This window comes from Pseudophryne corroboree, chromosome 5 (assembly GCF_028390025.1).
Source record: "Pseudophryne corroboree isolate aPseCor3 chromosome 5, aPseCor3.hap2, whole genome shotgun sequence".
Lineage (NCBI taxonomy): Eukaryota > Metazoa > Chordata > Amphibia > Anura > Myobatrachidae > Pseudophryne > Pseudophryne corroboree.
Genome location: NC_086448.1, coordinates 89,500,276 through 89,522,225, shown reverse-complemented (window position 1 = coordinate 89,522,225; position 21,950 = coordinate 89,500,276). Strand labels below are relative to the sequence as shown.

Here is a 21,950-nt window from a genome sequence, read left to right as displayed (position 1 = left end):
CTGTACATTTCAATAGGGCGTTTGTTATTTTCAGAATGAATGTAAATTAAGTTGTGAACCTGAGATGTCAGTCAGACATGGGTAACTAATCCTTATGCCAGGTTGCATTAGGTCCACAATAATTATTCACCTTTTATTTTTTTCCACCAGAGTTGCTGGGTATTCACAGCCAGGCACACGTAGGTTTCCTGACACTAATGGAGTCCCTGCGATACTGCAAGGTAAGCTCCCCAGTCACTGACTGCTCTGAGGAGAGAGACATTCTTATTTCCAGCACATTAAGCCAAGACTAGACTGCTAGGTCTGGAGATGACCTGTGTATTGGGGACTGCGACGGAACAGTCCTGTCGGGGCGTAATCTTGTGATAGATGCTGTTCCGTCAATATTGTCAGACCAATTCTCAGACTCTGTTTGCTGCTAATGTTATTTACATAATAATTCTCTTTATTTTTATGTAGGGAGCACATAAACAGATACAAGAAACCGATTATTTATTTGGACATAGCTGACATAAAGTGTAACTGATACATTTTGTTATTGCTTTAAGACTGACGAAAAAGTTGATTCTGTTCAGTATATTGTTTGTCTTATACTCCTTAGTGGAATAAAACGCGCTACCTCTAAATTTAAACCAGTGGTTGTCGTACTCTTACATGGGCCGTCCTGCAGGAAAGAGAGTATCTGTTCTCTGTTAACTTTGCGCAACAATGTCTCCGTCCTGATAGGACACTTTCTTTAGAAGTATATAAAAAAAAATGGATCTTTATAAATAGACTACAATTCTGTAGTACAGCGGTTCCTAAACTTTATTGAATCGCAGCGCAGAAGAGTATCAATTTATTTGACGGCACCCCTGGGCCAAACATTTCTCATTGAGAAATTCTGAAAAAATATTAAATTAAGTAAATTGTGTTTAGATTCACTTATGTGGCGAGGGCCAGGATTCACTTCTGTCTGCCCACATATTTTATGTTTGGAAGCCTCAACCACTGGTTCTGTCTATTAAATAATTTGAATTGGTCTTGAACTACCTACACAGGGCACCCCTGCAAGTACCCTGAGGCACCCCAGGGTGCCTAGACACACAGTTTGAAAATCACTGCTTTAGTAAATATTGATTTAAAAAATATATATGTATATATATTTTTAATAGGGTTTTTATGATTTTTTTTTTTTCCAAATTTTATTTTATTTTTTTACATTTTTTTTATTGAAGCATGACCTAAACTTACATGAAAGGTACTTTTGCAGGTACAATGTAACATTCATCGTGAGCAGTTATCCAGTATACGATAAGAGTAGTTCAATCATACATTTTTACAATTGGGTTTTGCCAAAAGGAAGAAAGATAGAAAAATATGTAATTAGAAATAAAGTGGCCCAAATCCACGCCCGTGTTTATCACCTGTATCGAATTTGGATCAAAATTAACCACCAGTCAGCCATTAACAAGAGAAATTGGGGAATCATTTTCATAGGCGCATCTCGCACCATAGTGTGTTTTTAGAGCATTTCCGCACTTGTTCCTTAAGAGTGTGTGATAAGGTCTCCACTTTATATAATTTTCCCATGTCTCAAAGAATTTTTCAGTGAATTTCTCTTTTTGTAACTAGGCCTCCAGCCATTCCAAGCTTTTGACTTTTAGAAATACACCCAGCACCACTTTTGATTTTATATTTTTGAAGCAAAAATCAGAGCTGCTCCATATATTTGCTGTTGGATACCGTGGTTTTCCCACTGCGCAGGCTCCAGAGCCAATCGTCTGTAACTCACTTGAGGCTGAAAGGACATAACTGGGTGTTTGCACGTAGACAAAGTTCACGGTGTGCATGTTGTCGGAATTGCAGGAAATGCAGAGCTGTTCGTGTCTTTTAGACGTAGCTTGTTGCGGCATGGCTGTTGCAGTTGTGCATTGAGGAGCTGATTCTGAGTTGGATGCAGATTGTGGCTGCGTCTCTTTCTGCGATTTGTGATCTTCCTGCTGAGACTGCACAATTCCATCTCTCTGCCCTATGGCAGGTACGGTTTCTCCGTCTGAACATGGCATCTTGTGTGAGCAGTTCTGCATCTTTAGACGTAGCAACTGTCAGCGACATGCCCACATTTGGCTAGGAACACCCACTCCCAGGAACGCCCACTGAGATCCCCTTTCTCTGCATCCAAATTAGTTCTGCGTCTTCCAGCGTTAACCATTGGGAAGCATGCGCAGTACGTCTCGGACGCATGAGCAGATGCTTGCAAAATCGACACTGCGCCCACCTCTGTTTCTGGCCCTGACTGGGATGACTGGTATAAAACCAGAAGCACAGATGATGTTTACAACTCAACATCCGGGAGAATATGCGCATTCCGTTCCATGCACACAATGCAGGAGCAATTACAGCCGACTTTCACTCAGTTATGCTATGGGCCCCCAATGTGCATTCAGAAACAGGACACAAATGGTGCATGCTCCATGGTCTGTTCCCCCAGATGCTTGTTTGTACTAATAGTGAGCTAGTTCTGTACTTATGAGTTGGTCTGTGTGAATTCTGTGCAAAGTGCCAGGGATTCCGCATGGAATAAATGTTCCTGTCTGCTCCACGAATTCCCAGTGTACTAAATACTGCAGTGATTTATGAATGACTTGTACATTTACACGATCTGTGTTCTGTAGCACACGTGTGGCTATGTTACTGCACATAACGTCTAATGCGTGACAGCATTTTAACCTTAAGCCTATAAATGGAGGGGAATTTGCTACATTGCTGTATGCCCCTTCTGAGAAAGACGTCCACACCTTTCCATAACCAAGCAGCTAAACCTTCTGATCTGTAGACATTTGTACACTCGTCTTTATCTCCAGAATACTGTTTTGAAGTGTAATAAAAAAAAAAAGTCATCTGATGTTTTGCGTGGATGGAGAAGATTGAGATTTGATACTGGCAGTGCTCATTTATGTGGGAAGGGCACAAAACAGAAAGAATATTCATGAGTTTTATGTACTTTGAAAATCACATGGTCTGACCCAGATTTTATTCATTCAAGAATACGTTTGTCTATACACTGTAAGGCGGCTCATTTTATTTGGATACAGTAGGGGAAACTGTTGCATGCTAACGTGTATGTATGTATCCATGTGATAAAAAAAAATAAAAAAAAATATATATATATATATATATATATATATATATATATAAAATCAGATTATAGATGTATGAAAATTATAAACATCTAATGTATGCATTTCTTGACATTGAATATTTCTTTTTCATCCACTAGGGGTCACTGGAGTACTCTTGGGATATGGACGGCTTCCGAAAGGAACAGGGCACTGAATATTCAAATTCAGTAACACTCCTCCCCTCCATACTCCCTGAGTACCTCAGTGTTTTTTCTGTGCTCGTCGGAGCAACAGGGCTGGTGTGGGGGGCTCCCACACTTTGTGAATATTTTTATTTTAATTTTTACTACTTACGCACACATCCCTTCCCAGTTTCATCTAAAACCATAGGTCCGGGATGGTGCCGCTGCACGGAGCAGCGCATGGCGTGTCGGTCCTCACTGCCACACGCAGCACACTAAATGCTGCAAGAGCTGGACGGAACTGAACAGCTGGACGGAGCTTACAGATAGAAGCCCCGTCGCAGCCCTCCCTACAAGACAAGGTATGCTGGGGGGACGGGGCGGTCAGCGCGCGCTGCCGCCCCGCTGTGTGGGGTCCGTTTTTATTACCGCCGCCCGCACCCGCCGCTAATACATCGCCCGCCCCAGCTGCTCCGTCCGCGCTGTACGGACTTCAAAGCCAGGGAGACCGCCGCAGCATAGCGCTCTCTCTAGCGCCGCCGGAAGCCGCTACACGCCGCTCCAGCCAGCCGAACACTCGCCCGCTCTCCTCACAACGTTCCCTGCCTCCCTGCAAGGTCAGCTTCCCGGCACCCGCTCCCCGCTGAGACACGGAGCACAGGGGGAAGGGGTGGGGGGGGGACAAGCCACAGGCAGCGCTGCTGCAAGGGAGGATAAACTTATAATATGCTGCATGACAGGCTGCCACATTCATAGGTTATATTAATAACCTGACCTGTGATTATCACTGTATAGACTATTGAGCCTATATTAACACAGGAGGCATGTATTGTAACCTGATCTGGGATTATCAGTGTAAGCATGGCATGGGGGCCATTTTAACCATGCTTCCTGTTTCTTCCTGTTTATAATTCCAGAACGTTCCTGTCCTACAACACTACTCCACCGGAGGCGCAGGGGTGTTAGTGGGAATTTTTGCTTCAGGTTTTATATAGGCTGGCCAAGTGAATGCATTTCGGCCATATATATATATGTATATTGCACACCTTAAGTAACACTTTTACTGAGCGTGCAAGTGTCTGTCTTTGTTTATTGTGTGGTCTGTCTGCGTAATGAGTACGGCACCAGCAAAGACTACAAAAGACATTTTACTGCAATGTCTGTACATGAATCTACCACATGTTCCATATGTTTTGTAGGTTTCCACTCCGGAACCCGGTTTCATTCCTATGCTACGCAAATGTAATGGCTGGGTTGCAATTAGAATTGGCCACCGTTCGACACGAGCGGCAAGATCCGAGTCTCGGAGAAGACCGCCAAATCTAACGGAGGAGTTTCAGCCGTTGCAAAAGTCCAACTTCACTTTGCGTAACAGGGTATTAATTTAATTGGTCTTATACTTTAACCGTTTCTGCTATGTTGCGGTCTGACAATTCTATGCCAAACCTCACGGCGCTAAATAAGGGTGAAGAGGGCACATTAGACCAGCAGTCAGAAGTGCGGTTTTTTGACAGCCCAGACATTGATAATGACCAGTGCGTCAGTCTCTGAAGTTTACAGAGACTAAGGAGCAATGGGGTTCTTATTTAGGATATCTTAATAAGATGTTAGTAGAAACACAAAATAACCGAATAACCGGTTCTATACCTCACAAATTTAATTCTATTTACCCGTTTCCACACAGTGACATCTACATTGCAGAATCCGCCATTGGTGGATTCGTCTGTGTCAGACCTTATAAAGACCCTTCAGACGTAAGATAGATTTGGGTCACCAAGGCGCTCTTTGTATGGAAACAATGACGATCACGTTATACTTATCGTTAATCAAATCTGAGAAGCTGCTGAGTAGCTATGTACAGCTTCTGCTGCAGGCTGTTAGCTCGCTTCTCGCCTTTCATCGTCGCTAGTTACAGCACGACAGGTTCTCTGGCTGCGTTCTTGGCAAGCGGAGTCAGAGGTCAAAAGAATACGGTGGCCAGAAGTTGTTTGGTCCTAAAATTGACAAATGCATTTCTCAGGCCAAGGCGGAGGGGGGAGAATCTAGTTTCCTGCCATTGCCTCCACCGGTACCAAGACGGAAATACTCTGGTCCGGCGTTCACTTTAGACTTCAGTCCTGTCAAGGCTGTGGTACAGCCACGCCTTGTAACACCAGGGCGCTAAAATCATCAACAAGCCAGTGGCTTGACGGGCTCCCAGGCCATATTGGATTTCCAATTGTGGGAGCGCGCCTTCAGACGTTACATTTGCCGGGATTCCAGACATCCACTGATGGATGTATCCGCAATTTAGTGTTAAAAGAAAGCTGTCTTCCGCCACTGCGTTTTTTCAAAACTGGACTGTCTGTCGGACGACAAGAAGGCGTTTTGGCAGATTGCCATTCAGTCTCTGCTGGATTCAGCAGTTTTTAATTCCAGCCTGGTACACCAACAAGGTCAGGGTTATTATTCCCGTCTGTTTGTGGTACCGATTTCGGAGGGCTCCGTCAGTCTCAATCAGTAAGTCACTTACTACAGATTGAAGATGGAATTTCTGCGGTCAGTATTTGCAGATTTGAAGCTACAAGATTGCATGATTGCGCTTGATTTCAAGGATGCGTACTTACACATTCCGTTTTGGTCACCTCATCAGAGGTTCTTGCGTTTTGCAATACGCCACACAGGCTCTACCGTTTGGCCTCTCGTCAGCGCCTCGGGTATTCACCAGAGTGATGTCTGTGATGATAGCTCATCTCAGATCCCTGGCAGTGACTATCGTTCTGTACTTAGACGATCTGCTCATGAAAGCTCCGTCTCAACAGATGCTCCTCCAACTTGCGCTGCTAAACATACACCCCGGTTGGAGTGTCATTTTCAAGAAATTGCATCTAATTCCGTCTCAACGACTTCAATTCCTAGGTATGATTCTCGATACGGTAAATCAAAGAATTTTCCCTACTACAACAGAAAGTACAGATTATTCATCTGGTACAATAAGTGCTCAAGACACGCACACTCTCGGTACATTTGTGTATTCGCCTATTAGGAACAATGGTGGTGGCTTTCGAAGCGCTTCAGTTCGGAAGTTTTCCCTCCCGTCCATTTCAACAATAGTGGTCGGCCTCGCATCTGCAGATTTCCCACAGGGTGAGGTTGTCGGCAAGGGCGAGGGTGTCTCTACTCTGGGGCTCAAGGTACACAATTTAACCGCAGGCGGCGGTTGGAATTGAATAATTCTAACGGCGAACGTGAGTCTCAGAGGTTGGGGAGCTGTAGTTCAAAATTGTCAGCGACTGGGTCTCTGGGCGGATCACGACAAATTGCTGTCTAAAAATGTCCTGGAACTATTTACAATGCACTACGACAAGCATTACACATGCTTCCCTCTCAGACTGTCCAAGTGCAGTCAGACAACGCGACGGCAGTCGCATACATCAACACAAGGAGGAACGAGAAGCCGCATGGCAATGCGGGAAGTAGCTCGAATCCTCAATTGGCCAAAATACCACCAGGTGATATTGTCGGCAGGGTTCATTCCGGGAGTGGACAACTGGGAGGCGGATTATCTCAGCCGTCGGAATTTTCATCACCAGAGGTGTTTCAAAGGTTGGTCCACAGGTGGGGTTATCCTCAGGTGGACCTGATGGCATCTCGCCACAATTACAAACGCCCCAGTATGTGTCCAGAACGAGAGATCCAAGGGCAGTGGCGGTGGATGCTCTCACAATCGCGGGGCCGTACAGCCTCGTGTATCTGTTTCCACCGTTTTCCGCTGCTCTCTCAGTTGCTAAAACAGATCAAAAGAGAGTCCGTCACAGTCATACTAGTGATGCCGCATTGGTCTCGGAGAGCTTGGTTCTCGGATCTCCGCGGACTACTCGCATACGATCCTTGGCCGCTCCTACTACGTTCAGACCTGTTACAACAGGGTCCGTTCTTTTACCCCGATTTAGCGCGGCTGCGTTTGACGGGGTGGCTGTTGAGACCGCCCTCTTAAGAAAAGAGGGCATTACAGTATCGGTTATACCAACCATGTTACGAGCTAGGAAGCCGGTTACGGCAGCTCATTATTACAGAATTTGGAGTGCCTATATAGGTTGGTGTGAAGCTAGGGAGTTTCCGACATCATCTTTCAAGTTATCCCGTCTTTTGTTATTTCTACAGACGGGGTTAGATGGAGGACTGCGTTTATCTACACTAAAGGTGCAGGTATCTGCGTTGTCAATTTATTTTTAAAGACATTGGCTCTATTGCCGTCGGTACACACTTTTCTACAAGGTGTCCTCCGAGTACTGCCTCCATTCATTCCACCTACAGCGCCATGGAACTTGAATCTGGTTTTAGATTTCTTACAGTCTTCATATTTTGAACCCTTACAGCAAGTGGATATAAAGTTTCTCACTTGGAAAACAATTTTTCTTCTAGCCTTACCTTCGGCAGGGCGTGTTTCAGATTTGGGTTCTTTGTCATGCAAGCCACCGTGTTTGGTGTTTCATAATGACAGAGCAGTACTTCGAACGAATCCCGCTTTCTTACCAAAGGTAGTGTCATCTTTTCACATCAATCATCCAATAGTAGTTCCTGTGTTGACAGCACATTCTGGAACTCTGGATGTGGTACGCGCATTACGCGTTTATGTATCCCGAACGTCTACAGGTCGTAAGACTGATACGTTGTTTTCTATGATGCGGCCAAGATGGGTTGGCCAGTTTCTAAGCAGACCTTATCCAGATGGATAAAACAGACTATAGGTCAGGCTTACCTTAATGCTAGGTTACAGCCGCATACATCAGTTACAGCTCATTCCACATGTTCTGTGGGAACTTCATGGGCAGCTGGTCGTGGAGCTTCTACGACGCAGCTTTGCCGTGCGGCTACATGGTCTTCAGTGCACACGTTTGTGCGCTTTTACAAGTTTGATACGTTTTGCGGCATCAGCATCTAGCTTTGGCCGCCTAGTGTTACAGGTGTCAAACAGCTCTCCCGCCCACGGGGGAAGCTTTGGTATGTCTCAAGAGTACTCCAGTGACCCCTAGTGGATGAAAAAGAAAATAGGATTTTGGTACTTACCAGGTAAATCCTTTTCTTTGAATCCATAGGGGGCACTGGACGCCCACCCAGAGCAGTTTTACCTGGGTTGTAGTAAGCTCAGGGGATCTTATGGTAACACATTTTCACCGACTGGTTCAAATTTTCTAGTTCTATCGGTTATGGTGTCAACTGTTTCGTTGTCAGTTACGTTATGTGTCAACTTTATGGTTGTCCGTTATGTTATAGGTAATTCTCCATTGTCAACCTCTCTATCGCTCCTGTTCGGCTCAGTAAAAAACACTGAGGTACTCGGGGAGTATGGAGGGGAGGAGTGTTACTGAATTTGAATATTCAGTGCCCTGTTCCTTTCGGAAGCCGTCCATATCCCAAGAGTACTCCAGTGCCCCCTATGGATTCAAAGAAAAGGATTTACCTGGTAAGTACCAAAATCCTATTTTTACAAGAACCTATAAATTTAAGTCTTCATCTGCTTTCTATGATACTTCTTCACCATTTAGCTGGGTATGGTTCGGTGGGTCGACTCAACTTAGGTCGACCACTGAAGGTCAACAGGTGAAAAGGTCGACATGACTTTTTTTTGTATCGTTTTCTTCGTAAAGTGATGGGGAACCCCAATTAGTGCACTGTGTCCCCTCGCTTCGCTCGCCATGCTTCAGGCAAGGTTACTGTTCCCAATTGTAGTCCACGTGGATCGTTAAGTATGAAAAAGTCCAAAAAGTAAAAAAAAAATGTGAAACTCATGTCAACTTTCTGACCTGCCGACCTAGTACATGTCAACCTAATGCACATGTCGACCTTCAGTGGTCGACCTAATGCCTATCGACCTAAGTTGAGTCGACCTAATGGCCGTATCCAATTTAGCTGATGGTTTTGTTTAATACCTCATCTGCTTCTAGAGTGCTAAGTTTAGTAATATTTGTGTAATGTTAGACTCTTGTAGTAACATTTTTGGATGCTTGGAGTAATCTGTATATTTAGGTAAGGGTGCGTACACACCGTGAGATATTTTCTTTCGATTTTGACTATATAGTCAAAATCGCAAGAAAAGTTAGTGCAGATCGCAAGGTGAAAGTCACCTTGTGATCCTGATTCGATCCCGATGCGCGGTCCCTCCAGTTCAGCATCGCAAGAAAAGATAGACTGTGCAAGCAAGTAATCCTTGCTAGATCAGTGTACTATCTAGTACATCTCGCATGTCAATGACATCTCACATACAGTAAGCCAAAATCATAAGCACACATAGTCCATATCTCAAGAAAAGTTAGTCAAAATCTGTGGTGCTGAGCTCCGGGGAGTTCAAGGGAAATCGCAAGTGAAAATCGGGCATAGCAAGGATCTCACCGTGTGGACACACCATAAGACTCTGAAGCTGCATACACACGGTGAGATAATGACTTGTGTGATTTTGACTATGCGATATTGACTGTGTACTTACGATTTTGTATATGGACGATTTTGACTATACTTTATACTAGATTGTCAATCTCTTGTCTGCAGAGTCTATTTTTTTTTCTTTCCATGCAATACCGAGCTTGTGGGACCATGCATTGGTATCGCAAGCTGTGTACACAGTGTGTGATATGTGCTAACTTTTCTTGCGATTTTGACTATGTAGTCAAAATCGCAAGGATATATCGCACCATGTGAATGCACCTTAACTGTCAATCGATCGTCCTATCTTTCCATCTCGTTAATCTTCAAGCTACTTGAGATGATTTACTGCCTCTGCCTTACTACATTCTTCTCCGCCCATTCTCATCTCTCCCCTCTTCAGTCTGGTTTCCTCCCCCCTTTATTCCACCAAAACTAAGGGTTCTAACTAATCTAAGGGTCACCTTTCTCTTTGCATGCTCCATTCAGTATGCCTCTGCAACTCTGTTTCTTGGTACTCCTTATCTTTCGAACATCCTTCTCTAGCTCTAACTACACCTTCCTGTTATTTTGTCTACCTGTTGGTCAACCCCAAGAGTTAGGGGGTGTACACATGGAGAGATCCGTGCTTAATTTCTAAGCAAACTGACTAGATTGCTTAGAAATTAAGCACGGATCTCTCCGTTTGTTTGTTCCATAGCAATAGCGTTACGCGGCCCCGCGCGTTATTATTGCCGCTACTCGATTGCCCTGCATGCAGGCACAATCTAGTAGATCGCATACTTCACCGCTGTGTACTTTTACTGGTTTTTATGTTACTTGTTTGATGCCGCGAACACTTTGTGGTGCATAACAAACAGAAAATGATAGTATTTCAGAGTATACAGGTGAAAGGTGGAAAAGTTCATTTATTTCAGTAATTCTACTTAAAAGGGTGAAACTAATATATTATATAGACTCATTACAAGCAAAGTGAGATATTTCAAGCCTTTATTTGTTAAAATTTTGATGATTTTGGCTTACAGCTTAAGAAAACCCCAAATCCAAAGTCTCAGAAAATTAGAATATTACATAAAATCAATAAAAAAAAAAGTTTTATAAATACAGAAATGTCGGCTCTCTGAAAAGTATAATCATGCATATGTAGTCAGTACTTGGTTTGGGCCCCTTTTTCATGAATTACTACCTCAATGTGGCGTGGCATGTATTCTATCAGCCTGTGGCACTGCTGAGGTGTTATGGAAGACTAGAATACTTCAATAGCGGCCTTCAGCTCTTCTACATTGTTCAGTCTCATGTTGGGGTTCAGGTCAGGTGAGTGTGCTGGCCAATCCAGCATAGTAAACCCTCGGTCATTGAACCAGGTTTTGGTACTTTTGGCAGTGTGGGGCAGGTGCCAAGTCCTGCTGGAAAATGAAGTCACAATATTCTAATTTTCTGAGTTTCACTTGTATATGCCATATACAGAATATATAAACTGTATTGTTAGGTGTGGAGTGGCACACCAGCAAGTGTGAGACATTCCAGTCCTAGTACTAGTCACACCCCCCCCCCCCCCCACCACACACACTTTATCTCGCTTCTCTTTTACGTGAAGTGGGTGGGGTCTAGATACTTCTTTCTTTAAGGTGCCCAACTCTACAACACAAGAGAGAAGTTTGACTCTATGTTCTCCATTGAGCGGGCCTGAATATACGAATAATGTCATCAGGCCCCAGAAAAGTGGCAAGTAAGAAGTAAAGCAGCTGCCTTGCTTTCATATATGTAAAAGGTCTTATAATCTCGAGTTTGAAAGACTTAAAAAAAAATTATTTTTTTTATTTCAATATATTGATGCCCATTCATCTTATCTATTCTTATGTATGAGCTGATGAAATTATTATTATTAATTTCTGCAGCAGGGTACACTGTTCCACAGGAAATATATTGGGGTGTAGAGATGGATCTTGAACCAGGCACCAACATGTTAAAGCTTTAGCTGTCCCAGGATGCATTGGGCCTACTCTATAACCCTGCCTCCAGGCACTGTGAGCTCAGTTTTCAGTTGGTGTCTGCAGAAGCAGGTCACTTAGGTTTTTCAGGGCTGCCCAGTGCAGCCCACCTGTTTTTTCTGACAGAAAATGTCTTCAAAACTGGGCTGTCAGCGCTGTACGTCAGGGTGACGCTTCAGCACTGCAGTTCCATCACCTCCCAAGCGGCGACGCATACTCCCGCTGGCTAAGTTCCCGGGTACTTGCAGCGGAGACGCTCCGGCTTAGGCACACAGTCGCAGACGCTCTCCTGGTTCGCATGGCTGCTATGGGGAGGAAGTAAGAGGGTCCCCAGGCGGGACCCACCATTAAATCGCGTTCCGATCGCAGTCTAGGGAGATGGACTGCGATACTGGCGTGGACACTGTGACCGAGCAGGGACCGCACTATATCCACCAGGGCATGCTAGTACAGGTAGGATATACTAATGTCCACTTTTAATAAGACTCCACAGTACCAGGTGGTGAAGTCCAGCATAGGGGAGCCGGCGCTTGACCTGTAGCCTCTCCCCCGGCCCAGGGCACCATCTATTGCTGGTGTTCTCGCCCTGGAGCTGCCTCACACTCTCCCTCACTCCCTGACTGAGATGCTGGGAACCATTTTCTAAAATAGATGCGACTGGTCTCCGGGACTGCAGGGCAAGGTCACCCTCGTAAACCCGCCTGTACTTCAGCGCCGTGGTTTTACAAACCCTTTAAGTATTCTACATGTCAATTAAGACAGTGTTGGTTAAGAACAAGTGTACCTGTGCCAGAATATATTGTACGAGTATTCTGATACATACATCCGGTCTCAGACCGTGCATTGTTTTATTTATTTATTTATATATATATATATATATATATATATATATATATATATAATTTAGTTCAATGCAGTTTTGTTGTGTTGCTAAAATAATTATCTGCGTTGTCACTGTGACTGTGTGTGCCTGTATCTGCTGTGTGGATTTCACTTTCACTGTACTCCAGCTATATCTATCACTGTATTCTGTACCCTGAAGGACTAGGTTCGTCAGGGTCCATATAGAGTGCTTCACAGTATTTACTGATTAAAGTGTACTCTACTGTGTACTCTGTCACCTAATGCCGGATGTATTCACTGGCATTGTGTACTGGGCACTCAGTCGCATAATACCGGACTTATTCACTGGTGTTTGTGTACTGTGTGCATAGTCTCATACTAGGGGATTTATTCGCAGGTATTGTACTCTGTCTGGCTGTATTGTACAAATACGCTCTGCGGTTGCATTCACTAATAATGTCTAACACAAAGGGTGGGAAATCCGAGGACGCTCCTGCATCCTGCAGCGCGTGCGCCAAGGATTTGCCTGAGGGTGAAGTTTTATATGACGGTCTGTGTACTATGTGCCATATATCTCCCGGTCAGTCTGCGGCTCCTGTAACCAATCGGGTGCCACCTGGGGTGGCGTTCTCCGCTATGCTACATACACTTGTGATACGCCTTTCGTCCCCTATGGGACCTCCTGTGCAATTACAGCCACATATTGTCCCTATAGAAATCCGCCTTGGGCGGATAATTAGTCTACCCAGTTGCAGCGGTTACGTCAATCCTTGGTTAGACCTAAAACTGCCCCAAATGACTCTCGTGTCACGGGGTCATCTAAGCGGGCTACTTCCACCTCACAATCTGCTAATATCTCAGAAGATTCTTCTGATGAGGGTGGGGAGTATACTGTCCCATCAGACACTGACACAGCTGCTTCTGACGAGGCATTTACTACTTAAGTTGATGTCCCTGACTTAGTGGTTGCTATTAAGCAGATCCTACAAATCGCTGTTGATGTTGAGGATTCCACTACGGTGTCTAAGAAACCTAGTAAGTTTAAATGTCAGAAGGTAATGGAAATATTACTGTATTCTGACTAGCTACAGTAATCTGGTCTTCTCCAGGATAGAAATTCTCCCTGTCTAATTGGATGGTAGCTCGCTGTCCTCTCCCTACAAAGTTGTGTAACAAGCGGAAAGGTTCATCACAGGTGGATTCCCAGGTCACCCGTCTAGTGGTGTCGTCTACTCTGCCTGTCACCACTGTCACCTCACTGAAGGAACCAACAGATAAGCGTGTGGAGGGATGCCTGAAGTCTGTTTACCCACTTAAAGCTGCTGTACATAGACCTACTATATCAGCCTCTAGGGCTGCAAAAGGAATTAAAGCATGGTTTCAGGCATTAGAGGAAGAGCTGCCTCAGGATATATCTGACATTGCTAAACAGTACCGGTCTCCCATTACCACCGCCTCCTATTACATTCAGGAGGCGTCCTCTGAGACAGTTGTGTTGGCGGCCAAGGCATCGACTACGTCCATCCTGGCTCACTGTGTTTTGTGGTTGAGGTCATTGAAAGTGGACCTGGACTCCAAATAGACCTTGGAGGTTCTCTTTTAAGGGAGACATCATGTTTGAAGAAGATCTCAATAAAATTGTGGTTGGTGGCTACTAGGACTGCCTTTCTTCCTAACACTACTGCTTCTGCACAAAAGGGAAAAGGTACCACTTTTCCCTCCTTTCGGCCAGAAGGGACAGCAAAAGGTCAGGCATACCCAAGACAATCTTATGCTTCCAAAACCACAAAGCCCAAAGCTAAGCAATTCTGGGCAGCCCGTCAGCCTGCTTCTAAACACAAGCCTGCTGCATGACGGGACAGGCTTCCCATTAGGGGATCCCAGGGTGGGAGGCCATCTTCTGCGATTCACCCAGTTCTGATTAAAGGCTGCTTCAGACGCATGGGTGCGAGAAGTTGATTCTCACGTGTACGCAGTCTTTCAAGAGACGTCCCCCTCGCCATTTCTACACAACGGCTATTCCTTTGGATCCGTTGAAGGCGCAAGCTCTACAACTGGTTGTGCGTTCCCTCCTGGATATAGGAGTGGTAGTGCCGTTACCTCTATCCCAGAGAGGCAGAGGATATTACTCGACCCTGTTTCTAGTCCCGAATCAATGAGTCTTCTCTGCCTATACTCAACCTCAAATCACTGAACAAGTTTGTGAGAGTGTCCAAGTTCTGTATCGAAACACTGCGCTCCAATTGTACTGGCCAGGGAACCCGGAGACTATATGGTATCCATGGAGATGCAAGATGCTTAACTGCACATACCTATTGTCATATCGCATCAGCGATATCTACTGTTTGCTATTGGCAACCTTCACTATCAATTCCAGGCTCTGCCGTTTGGACTGGCCATGGCCCCTTGGATCTTCACCAAGGTTACGGCTGTGATGACGGCTCATCTCCGTCGCCAGGGAGTAAAGATCCTGCCGTATCTGGACGACTTGCTGATTCTGGCAAACTCCCACAATGTCCTCCTCAGTCATCTACAACTGATGGTAAACTTCCTACAAGCCCGCGGGTGGCTCATCATCTGGAAGAAGTCTTCGCTGGTCCGTGCTCGGAGCATGGTTCACCTGGTGGCACTGCTAGACACACACAGTCACTGGCTATTTCTGTCTCTAGAGAAGGTCCTGAAACTTCAGGACAGGATCAGATACTTCCTCTCTCGCCCCAAAGTGTCGATACAATGGGCGATGCAAGTACTAGGCCTCATGGTGTCTGCTTTCGACATGCTAGAGCAGGGGTGGGCAATTATTTCAGCTGGGGGGCCGCTTAACACTTCCAGCGAATATTCGACGGCCACACACAAAATACTCAAAAAGAGATCCCTTTTTACACATAACTGCAGACAGCGTGCCCTTTTTACACATTACGACAGACAGCGTCCCCTTTTTACACATTACGACAGACAGCTCCCCCATTTTTATACATTACGGCAGACAGCGTGCCCTTTTTACACATTACGACAGACAGCTCCCCCATTTTTATACATTACGGCAGACAGCGCCCCCGTTTTTATACATTACGGCAGACAGCGCCCCCGTTTTTACACATTACGGCAGACAGCGCCCCCGTTTTTACACATTACGGCAGACAGCGCCCCCGTTTTTACACATTACGGCAGACAGCGCCCCCGTTTTTACACATTACGGCAGACAGCGCCCCCGTTTTTACACATTACGGCAGACAGCGCCCCCGTTTTTACACATTACGGCAGACAGCGCCCCACGTTTTTACACATTACGGCAGACAGCGCCCCCGTTTTTACACATTACGGCAGACAGCGCCCCCGTTTTTACACATTACGGCAGACAGGGCCCCCGTTTTTACACATTACGGCAGACAGTCCCTACCCCCCTTCCCCCCCCCCCCTCCCCTAAACCCATATTGCAGTTTTTAACTCCCCTCCCTCCCCACCCCTAAACCTATATGGCAGCTTAAGCAGTGATCCAGGGGCTGGCTGGACAGGGGGTTTACCTGTTTGTCACAGTGGCAGACAATCCCCGCTGTCCGATGATCTGCGCTGCTGCCGGCCGGAGTCACTGCTGATGTGGCCCCTCCTGCTCCCACTCGCTGCCTGCCGCTTCCTCTCCTCACTGGCCGCCGCTTCTCGGCCGCTGCTCCTGCTCACTGCAGTGCCCGCCCCCCGTGCCGCCCAGCGCATGATAACAGAGGAAATCCCGGTCAGCTGACCCTGTGACGTGACCGGGATTTCCTCAGCGGCGCCGCGTCTGAGAGCAGTGCAATGACAAGCGGCATGTCGGGCTGCTTGTCATTGCACTCTGGTGGGGCACAGCGGGCCAGGCAGGATCGGTCTGCGGGCCGCATCCGGCCCGCGGGCCGCCTGTTGCCCACCCCTATGCTAGAGTATGCTCCATTTCATTCCCGCCCTCTGCAGAGGTTAATCCTTTCCAAGTGGGATGGTCTGCTTCATCGGCATGATCTCCTTGACTTCGGAGGTTCGTCTGTCGCTGACTTGGTGGCTACAGGAGCAGCAGTTGAGCAGGGGCCGTCCCTTCTGGATCTCCAACTGGGTCCTACTGACTACGGACGCCAGCCTAAGGGGTTGGGGCGCGGTGTTGGTGCAACACTCTTTCCAGGGTCGGTGGACCAAAGAAGTTATCACTCCTTCAGATAAAGCAATGAACACTGCCCGCAATTCCAGAATGTTTATCTCTCGCCCTGCCTCAGATACAGAACAGGCCTGTTCAAGTATGGTCAGACAACGCCACCACGGAAGCCGCATGGCAATGATGGAAGTGTCAAAAATCCTTCGTTGGGCGGAACGCCATCTGCCAGCAATATCGGCAGTGTTCATTCAGGGAGTTCTCATCTTGGAAGCGGATTTCCTCAGTCGTCAGGACGTGCACGCCGGAGAGTGGAGTCTTCATCAGGAAGTCTTTCAACTCCTAGTGGACAAGTGGGGTCTAACACATGTAGACCTGATGGCGTCTCTACACAATCACAAAGTTCCAGTCTTCGGATCAATAACCAGAGATCCTCAAGCAGCGTTCGTGGACGCACTGGCAATTCCATGGAACTTTCGGCTGCCTTACATGTTCCCTCCAGTGTCACTCCTACCCAGGGTACTACGGAAGTTCAAACAAGGAGGAGGAATACTACTTCTAGTTGCTCCAGTGTGGCCCGGACTGCATGGGTTCTCAGACCTGCAGGTCCTATAGAAAGAGCGTCCTCTTCTACTTCCTCAACGCCCAGACCTCCTCGTTCAGGGCCCTTGTGTCTACACGGAGCTGGCCACACTGGCTTTGACGGCGTGGCTCTTGAAGCTTCGCTCCTGAGAGCCAAAGGATTCTCCGAGGTGGTTATTCAGTTTATGCTAATGCCCGCAAACTGGCATCTGCGTGTATTTATTTATTTATTATAGGGTCCGGAATTCTTACTTTACCTGGTGTGCTGCTAAGAATTACGATGCTTACAAATTCTGTGCTTCCAGACTTCTGGTCTTTGTGCAACAAGGCCTGGATTTAGGCCTTCGTCTCACCTCCCTCAAGATTCACATATCTGCCTCGTCGTTGTGGTTTCAGAGAGAAATTGCGACTGTACCCGACGTTCATACATTCACTCAGGGTATATTGCGGATTTAGCTTCCCTATGTCCCTCCTCTGGCTCCATGGGATTTGTCTGTTGTCCTGAATGTCCTGCAAGAGTCTCCGTTTGAACCTCTTGAGTCAATGGACCTTCAAAGGCTTACGGCTATGGTCATGTTCTTACTGGCTATTGCTTCTGCCAGAAGGGTGTTGGACCTAGGCACCTTGTCCTGTAGTCCACCATTTCTGATATTTCATTGTGACTGAGCAGTTCTTAGAACTCGCCCTGGTTATTTATTTAAGGTGGTGTCATCTTTTCACCTTAATCAAGAGATTGTGTTTCCAGCCTTCATCTCTTCTGAATTGTCCTCCAAAGAACGTCTTTGTATGTGGTACGGGCTCTCCGTGTATATGTGGAGAAGACTGCCTCTATTAGGAGGTCAAATACCCCCTTTTTGTACTGTTTGGTTTCCACAAACGTGGCTGGCCTGCGATTAAGCAAACCTTGGCCTGATGAATTAGAATGGGGATTGCACAAGTTTATGTGCAGGCTGGACTTCCAGCTCCTGCTGTATTTAAAGCCCATTTTACTCAATCTGTTGAACCTTCTTGGGCGGCCCGCCGTGGCGCATCTGCAGAAAAATTGTGCAAGGCGGCTACATGGCACTCGGTGAACATGTTCATTAGGTTCTATGTCTTTGATACTTCCGCCTCCGAGGATGCTTCCTTTGGACGCTGGTTTCTTGTACCCACTAAGGTGCGTTCCCTCCCTTGAGGAACTTCTTTAGGACAGGCCCGATGTATTCTCTGTGGAACACAATGTACCCCGCTGCAGAAAAGGAGATTTATGGTAGACTTACCATGGTTAAAGCTTTCTGCGAGGTACACTGGGTTCCACAGGGCGCCCACCCTGACGCACCTAGCTTCTTTGGGTTTGTATGGCATTAGCCGCTGGTCCCTTCTCCTGTCGTGAGAATGTGGTTCTATGTGACTAACATCTGCCTACTCTTTTTTTACCTGCTCCTGCATTGGACTGGTTAACGAAACTGATCACTCAGTGCCTGGAGGCGGGGTTATAAAGTTGTCCCCAATGCATCCTGGGACTGCTAAAGCTTTAACCTGTTGGTGCCTGGATCAAGATCCATCTCTACACCCCGATGTATTCCCTGTGGAACACAGTGTACCTCACTGGTCAGTTTACCATAAATCTACGTAGCAGCAGCAGGTTGTTGTTGTTCAGGAAAAATATTTTTAAGATGCAGAAAAAGCATTGTATAATCATATTCAGGATAGTTTTCAGATTGGGATTGCAGCGCCTGTGACAGCAGGACAAAAAGTTATGTTAAAATGTTGGTAACTAATAGCTAGCTGATTGGAGAACATGGCCAAGGCCCTTGAAGCAGCTTCTGATTCCTTACTGTCCCGCTCGATTACTGTCATCTGTAGAAGAAGAACTATTAGCTGTACCTAAAATCTCCCTGAATTCACATAGGGGTTGAGCTTTCAGCTCTGTGGGTCCAACTCTGTGGAACTTCTCTTCCTCGCAGAATTTGAGAAGCCTCCACTCTGGAATCCTTCATAAATAAAACTCCTGTATACTCAGCATTTCACTAATATCCACTGTTAAAGACAAATGTAAAGCACTTTGGGGTAAATGTATGAAACAGTGGCAACAGTGAAGAAGTGAGCCAGTGGAGAGGTTGCCCATGGCAACCAATCAGCATTGAAGTAACATTTATAAGTTGCATACTATAAAATTATACAGAGCAGCTGATTGGTTGCCATGGGCAACTTTTCCACTGGCTCACTTCTCCACTCTTGTCGCTGCTTCATACATTTACCTGTTTGAGTCCTACTAGGAAAAAAGTGCTATATAAATAACTGGTTGATGATGATGGTAATAATAGTATTATTATTATTATTAGTAGTATTATTTGTATTATTTTTATTTTTTATGACTGTCCAACATCTTGTGTTCTGCTCTGGTATGAAGAGATTTCCATACTTGTATTGCTCACAGTGCCAGGAGCCAGATTTCTTGTAAACGGACAAATACTGTACCTACTAAATCACTCCCTAGTAGCATAGGTTGTCGCCAGCATTAGGGAGTGGTTACTGCAGATGAGGAGGAGGAGGGCGTCGCATAATAGATTATATTATATTTTAAGAGGTATATTCAATTGGTGTCGAAACTGCCGTCTTGTCGAAAAGACTGCAGTTTTCAAATTTTTCAGGTCAGAAGGGGTTCCAACCTATTCAGTTCCCGGCGTTTTTTATCCGACAAGTCGGGTAATTCGACTGCCGATCCACGTGCTTCTGTTGGGAACGGGGCCAAATCAGACAGGTTTTGCCCGTTTCCGACCATCTTAATCCGACTTTAAAAAAAAAAGTCGGATTGAGATGAGGGTGCTGAGGGAGAGCAGGGGGGAGCAGCGGCTACAGCAGCTCTGCCAGAGGATGGGGCACCGCTGCCAGACGTCACGGCAGCGTCCTCCCGGCTCCAGCAAGCGTGGTCCCGCTGCTCTCCCTCAGCACCCTCATCTCAATCCGACTTTTTTTTAAAAGTCGGATTGAGATGTCAGGAACGTCGGATTGAATAGGTTCTGTCGGTTCCATTCCCACAAATACATATCGGAATGGATCTGGTTTTAATTGAATGTACCCCTAAAACTGTAAAAATAATTTTTATATTAAGTAGTTTCCAGTGTCTTCTTATAATGATACATTTATGGTGAGAGATCTTCAGTTTTATTTTATTTTCCTCTTTTTCTCAGGTGGGTGCTTTCCTAAAGTCTCCAAAATTTCCCATCTGGGTAGTTGGCAGCGAAACGCATCTGACGGTGTTTTTTACCAAGGTAAGACATTTTACATTGCCATCTGTAGCATCTGGTCTTTGTTCATTGTGCCTGCAGAATATTGATTATACATTATGTTGTAACATATTTATCAGTCAGAAACTGAAAGCATGTCTTATTAATCCACCATACATTATAGTGGCTGCCTCCAAGATCCACTTGTCTGCCGTGTTGCAGAGCCGCCAGGTGATGGACTAAAATATTGAATTTACAACTATTGCCGCTTTAGAGCACACTATATTGCCTACATTGCCGGATACATTTATGTACACTGAGAATCTAACAAATGATAAGAGCAGATCATTTTCTACAGCCTTTATTATCTAACAAAGAATTGGTTGCTGTTGGTTACAGTAACTCCACTCCTCTGCATTAATGCCATATATACAGATGTGTCCTCATTTACTGGTTGCCCATACACCATACGACACGAGACACTCATCGCTCCTGAGCCGCTCTGAGCGGTATAGCATACCGTGCTCTTTACATTTTGCGTTGTTTTTGCATTGCGGATACAGCGAAACACCACTCGCAGTGTACGAGAGTGCTGGGCTGAGATATAAACTAATTCCTGTGCAGGTAAACACGCATACAAGGTGGCAGATGAAGCACAACGGAACCAGCGGCTAATTGTAAAATCCTCAGAGTTCTGGAGGTGCGAGACATTTGTGAGAGTGTGCCCGTTTTTTTTTAAAGCAGCAATCATTTAAAGGGAAAACCACAGGTTGGTTTTACCTTGTAAATGATTGCTGCTTTAAAAAAAAAGAAAAAAGGGTAGAGTCACGTAGAAGTCCCGCACCTCCAGATCTTGGAGGATATTACATTTAGCCGCTTGTGTGAGTAACAGCCGCTGCATTGTAGTATTTCATATAAAGATTCGGTCGCAAACAGATGTACAAATGTTGCTTAACAAATTGACCAGTGCAAGCAAACGGTGTAGTTCTCTCCCAGTTGTATTATTTAAGACTGACCTAAAGAGAGAGCCAGGTTCACAGAAAAGGGCTTATTTGGAGTGACAATCCACAGTAAGAATGGACACATCTGTAAAACATACATGCCAAATATGGAGTCCATGCCTGCTTCACATTATATAGGAACCTGCAAACTGGCTTTTTTATGCCATGTATAGAAATGGGTCTGGGACTGAGGGTCGACAGCACAAAGGTCGACACACCTTAGGTCGACGCCAATTGGTCGACATGGACAGAAGGTCGACATGGACAAAAGGTCGACATGGAAAAAGGTCGACATGCGTTTTTTTTAAATGTTTTTTTGGTGTCGTTTTCTTCGTAGAGTGACCGGGAACCCCAATTAGTGCACCGCGTCCCCTCGCTTGGTGCCTTCGCTCCGCTGCTGCTTCGCTCGGCACACTTCACCGTTCCAATCGTTGTCCACGTGGATCGTTAAGTATGAAAAGGTTCAAAAAAAAGAAAAAAATCGTGAAAAACTCATGTCGACCTTTTTCCATGTCGACCTTT

At 45.7% G+C, this 21,950-nt stretch overlaps 1 protein-coding gene across 3 annotated transcripts in view; it reads left to right on the top strand.

The window, feature by feature from the left end:
* The window catches only part of MINDY3 (MINDY lysine 48 deubiquitinase 3), a 265,183-nt gene that overhangs the window by 71,639 nt on the left and 171,594 nt on the right, over nucleotides 1-21,950 (top strand). For all 3 annotated transcript variants that reach the window (XM_063921468.1, XM_063921466.1, XM_063921467.1), the window contains exons 10-11: nucleotides 151-221; nucleotides 20,392-20,472. In XM_063921468.1, the coding sequence (XP_063777538.1) occupies nucleotides 151-221; nucleotides 20,392-20,472 (152 nt within the window). The remainder of the gene's footprint in view (nucleotides 1-150; nucleotides 222-20,391; nucleotides 20,473-21,950) is intronic.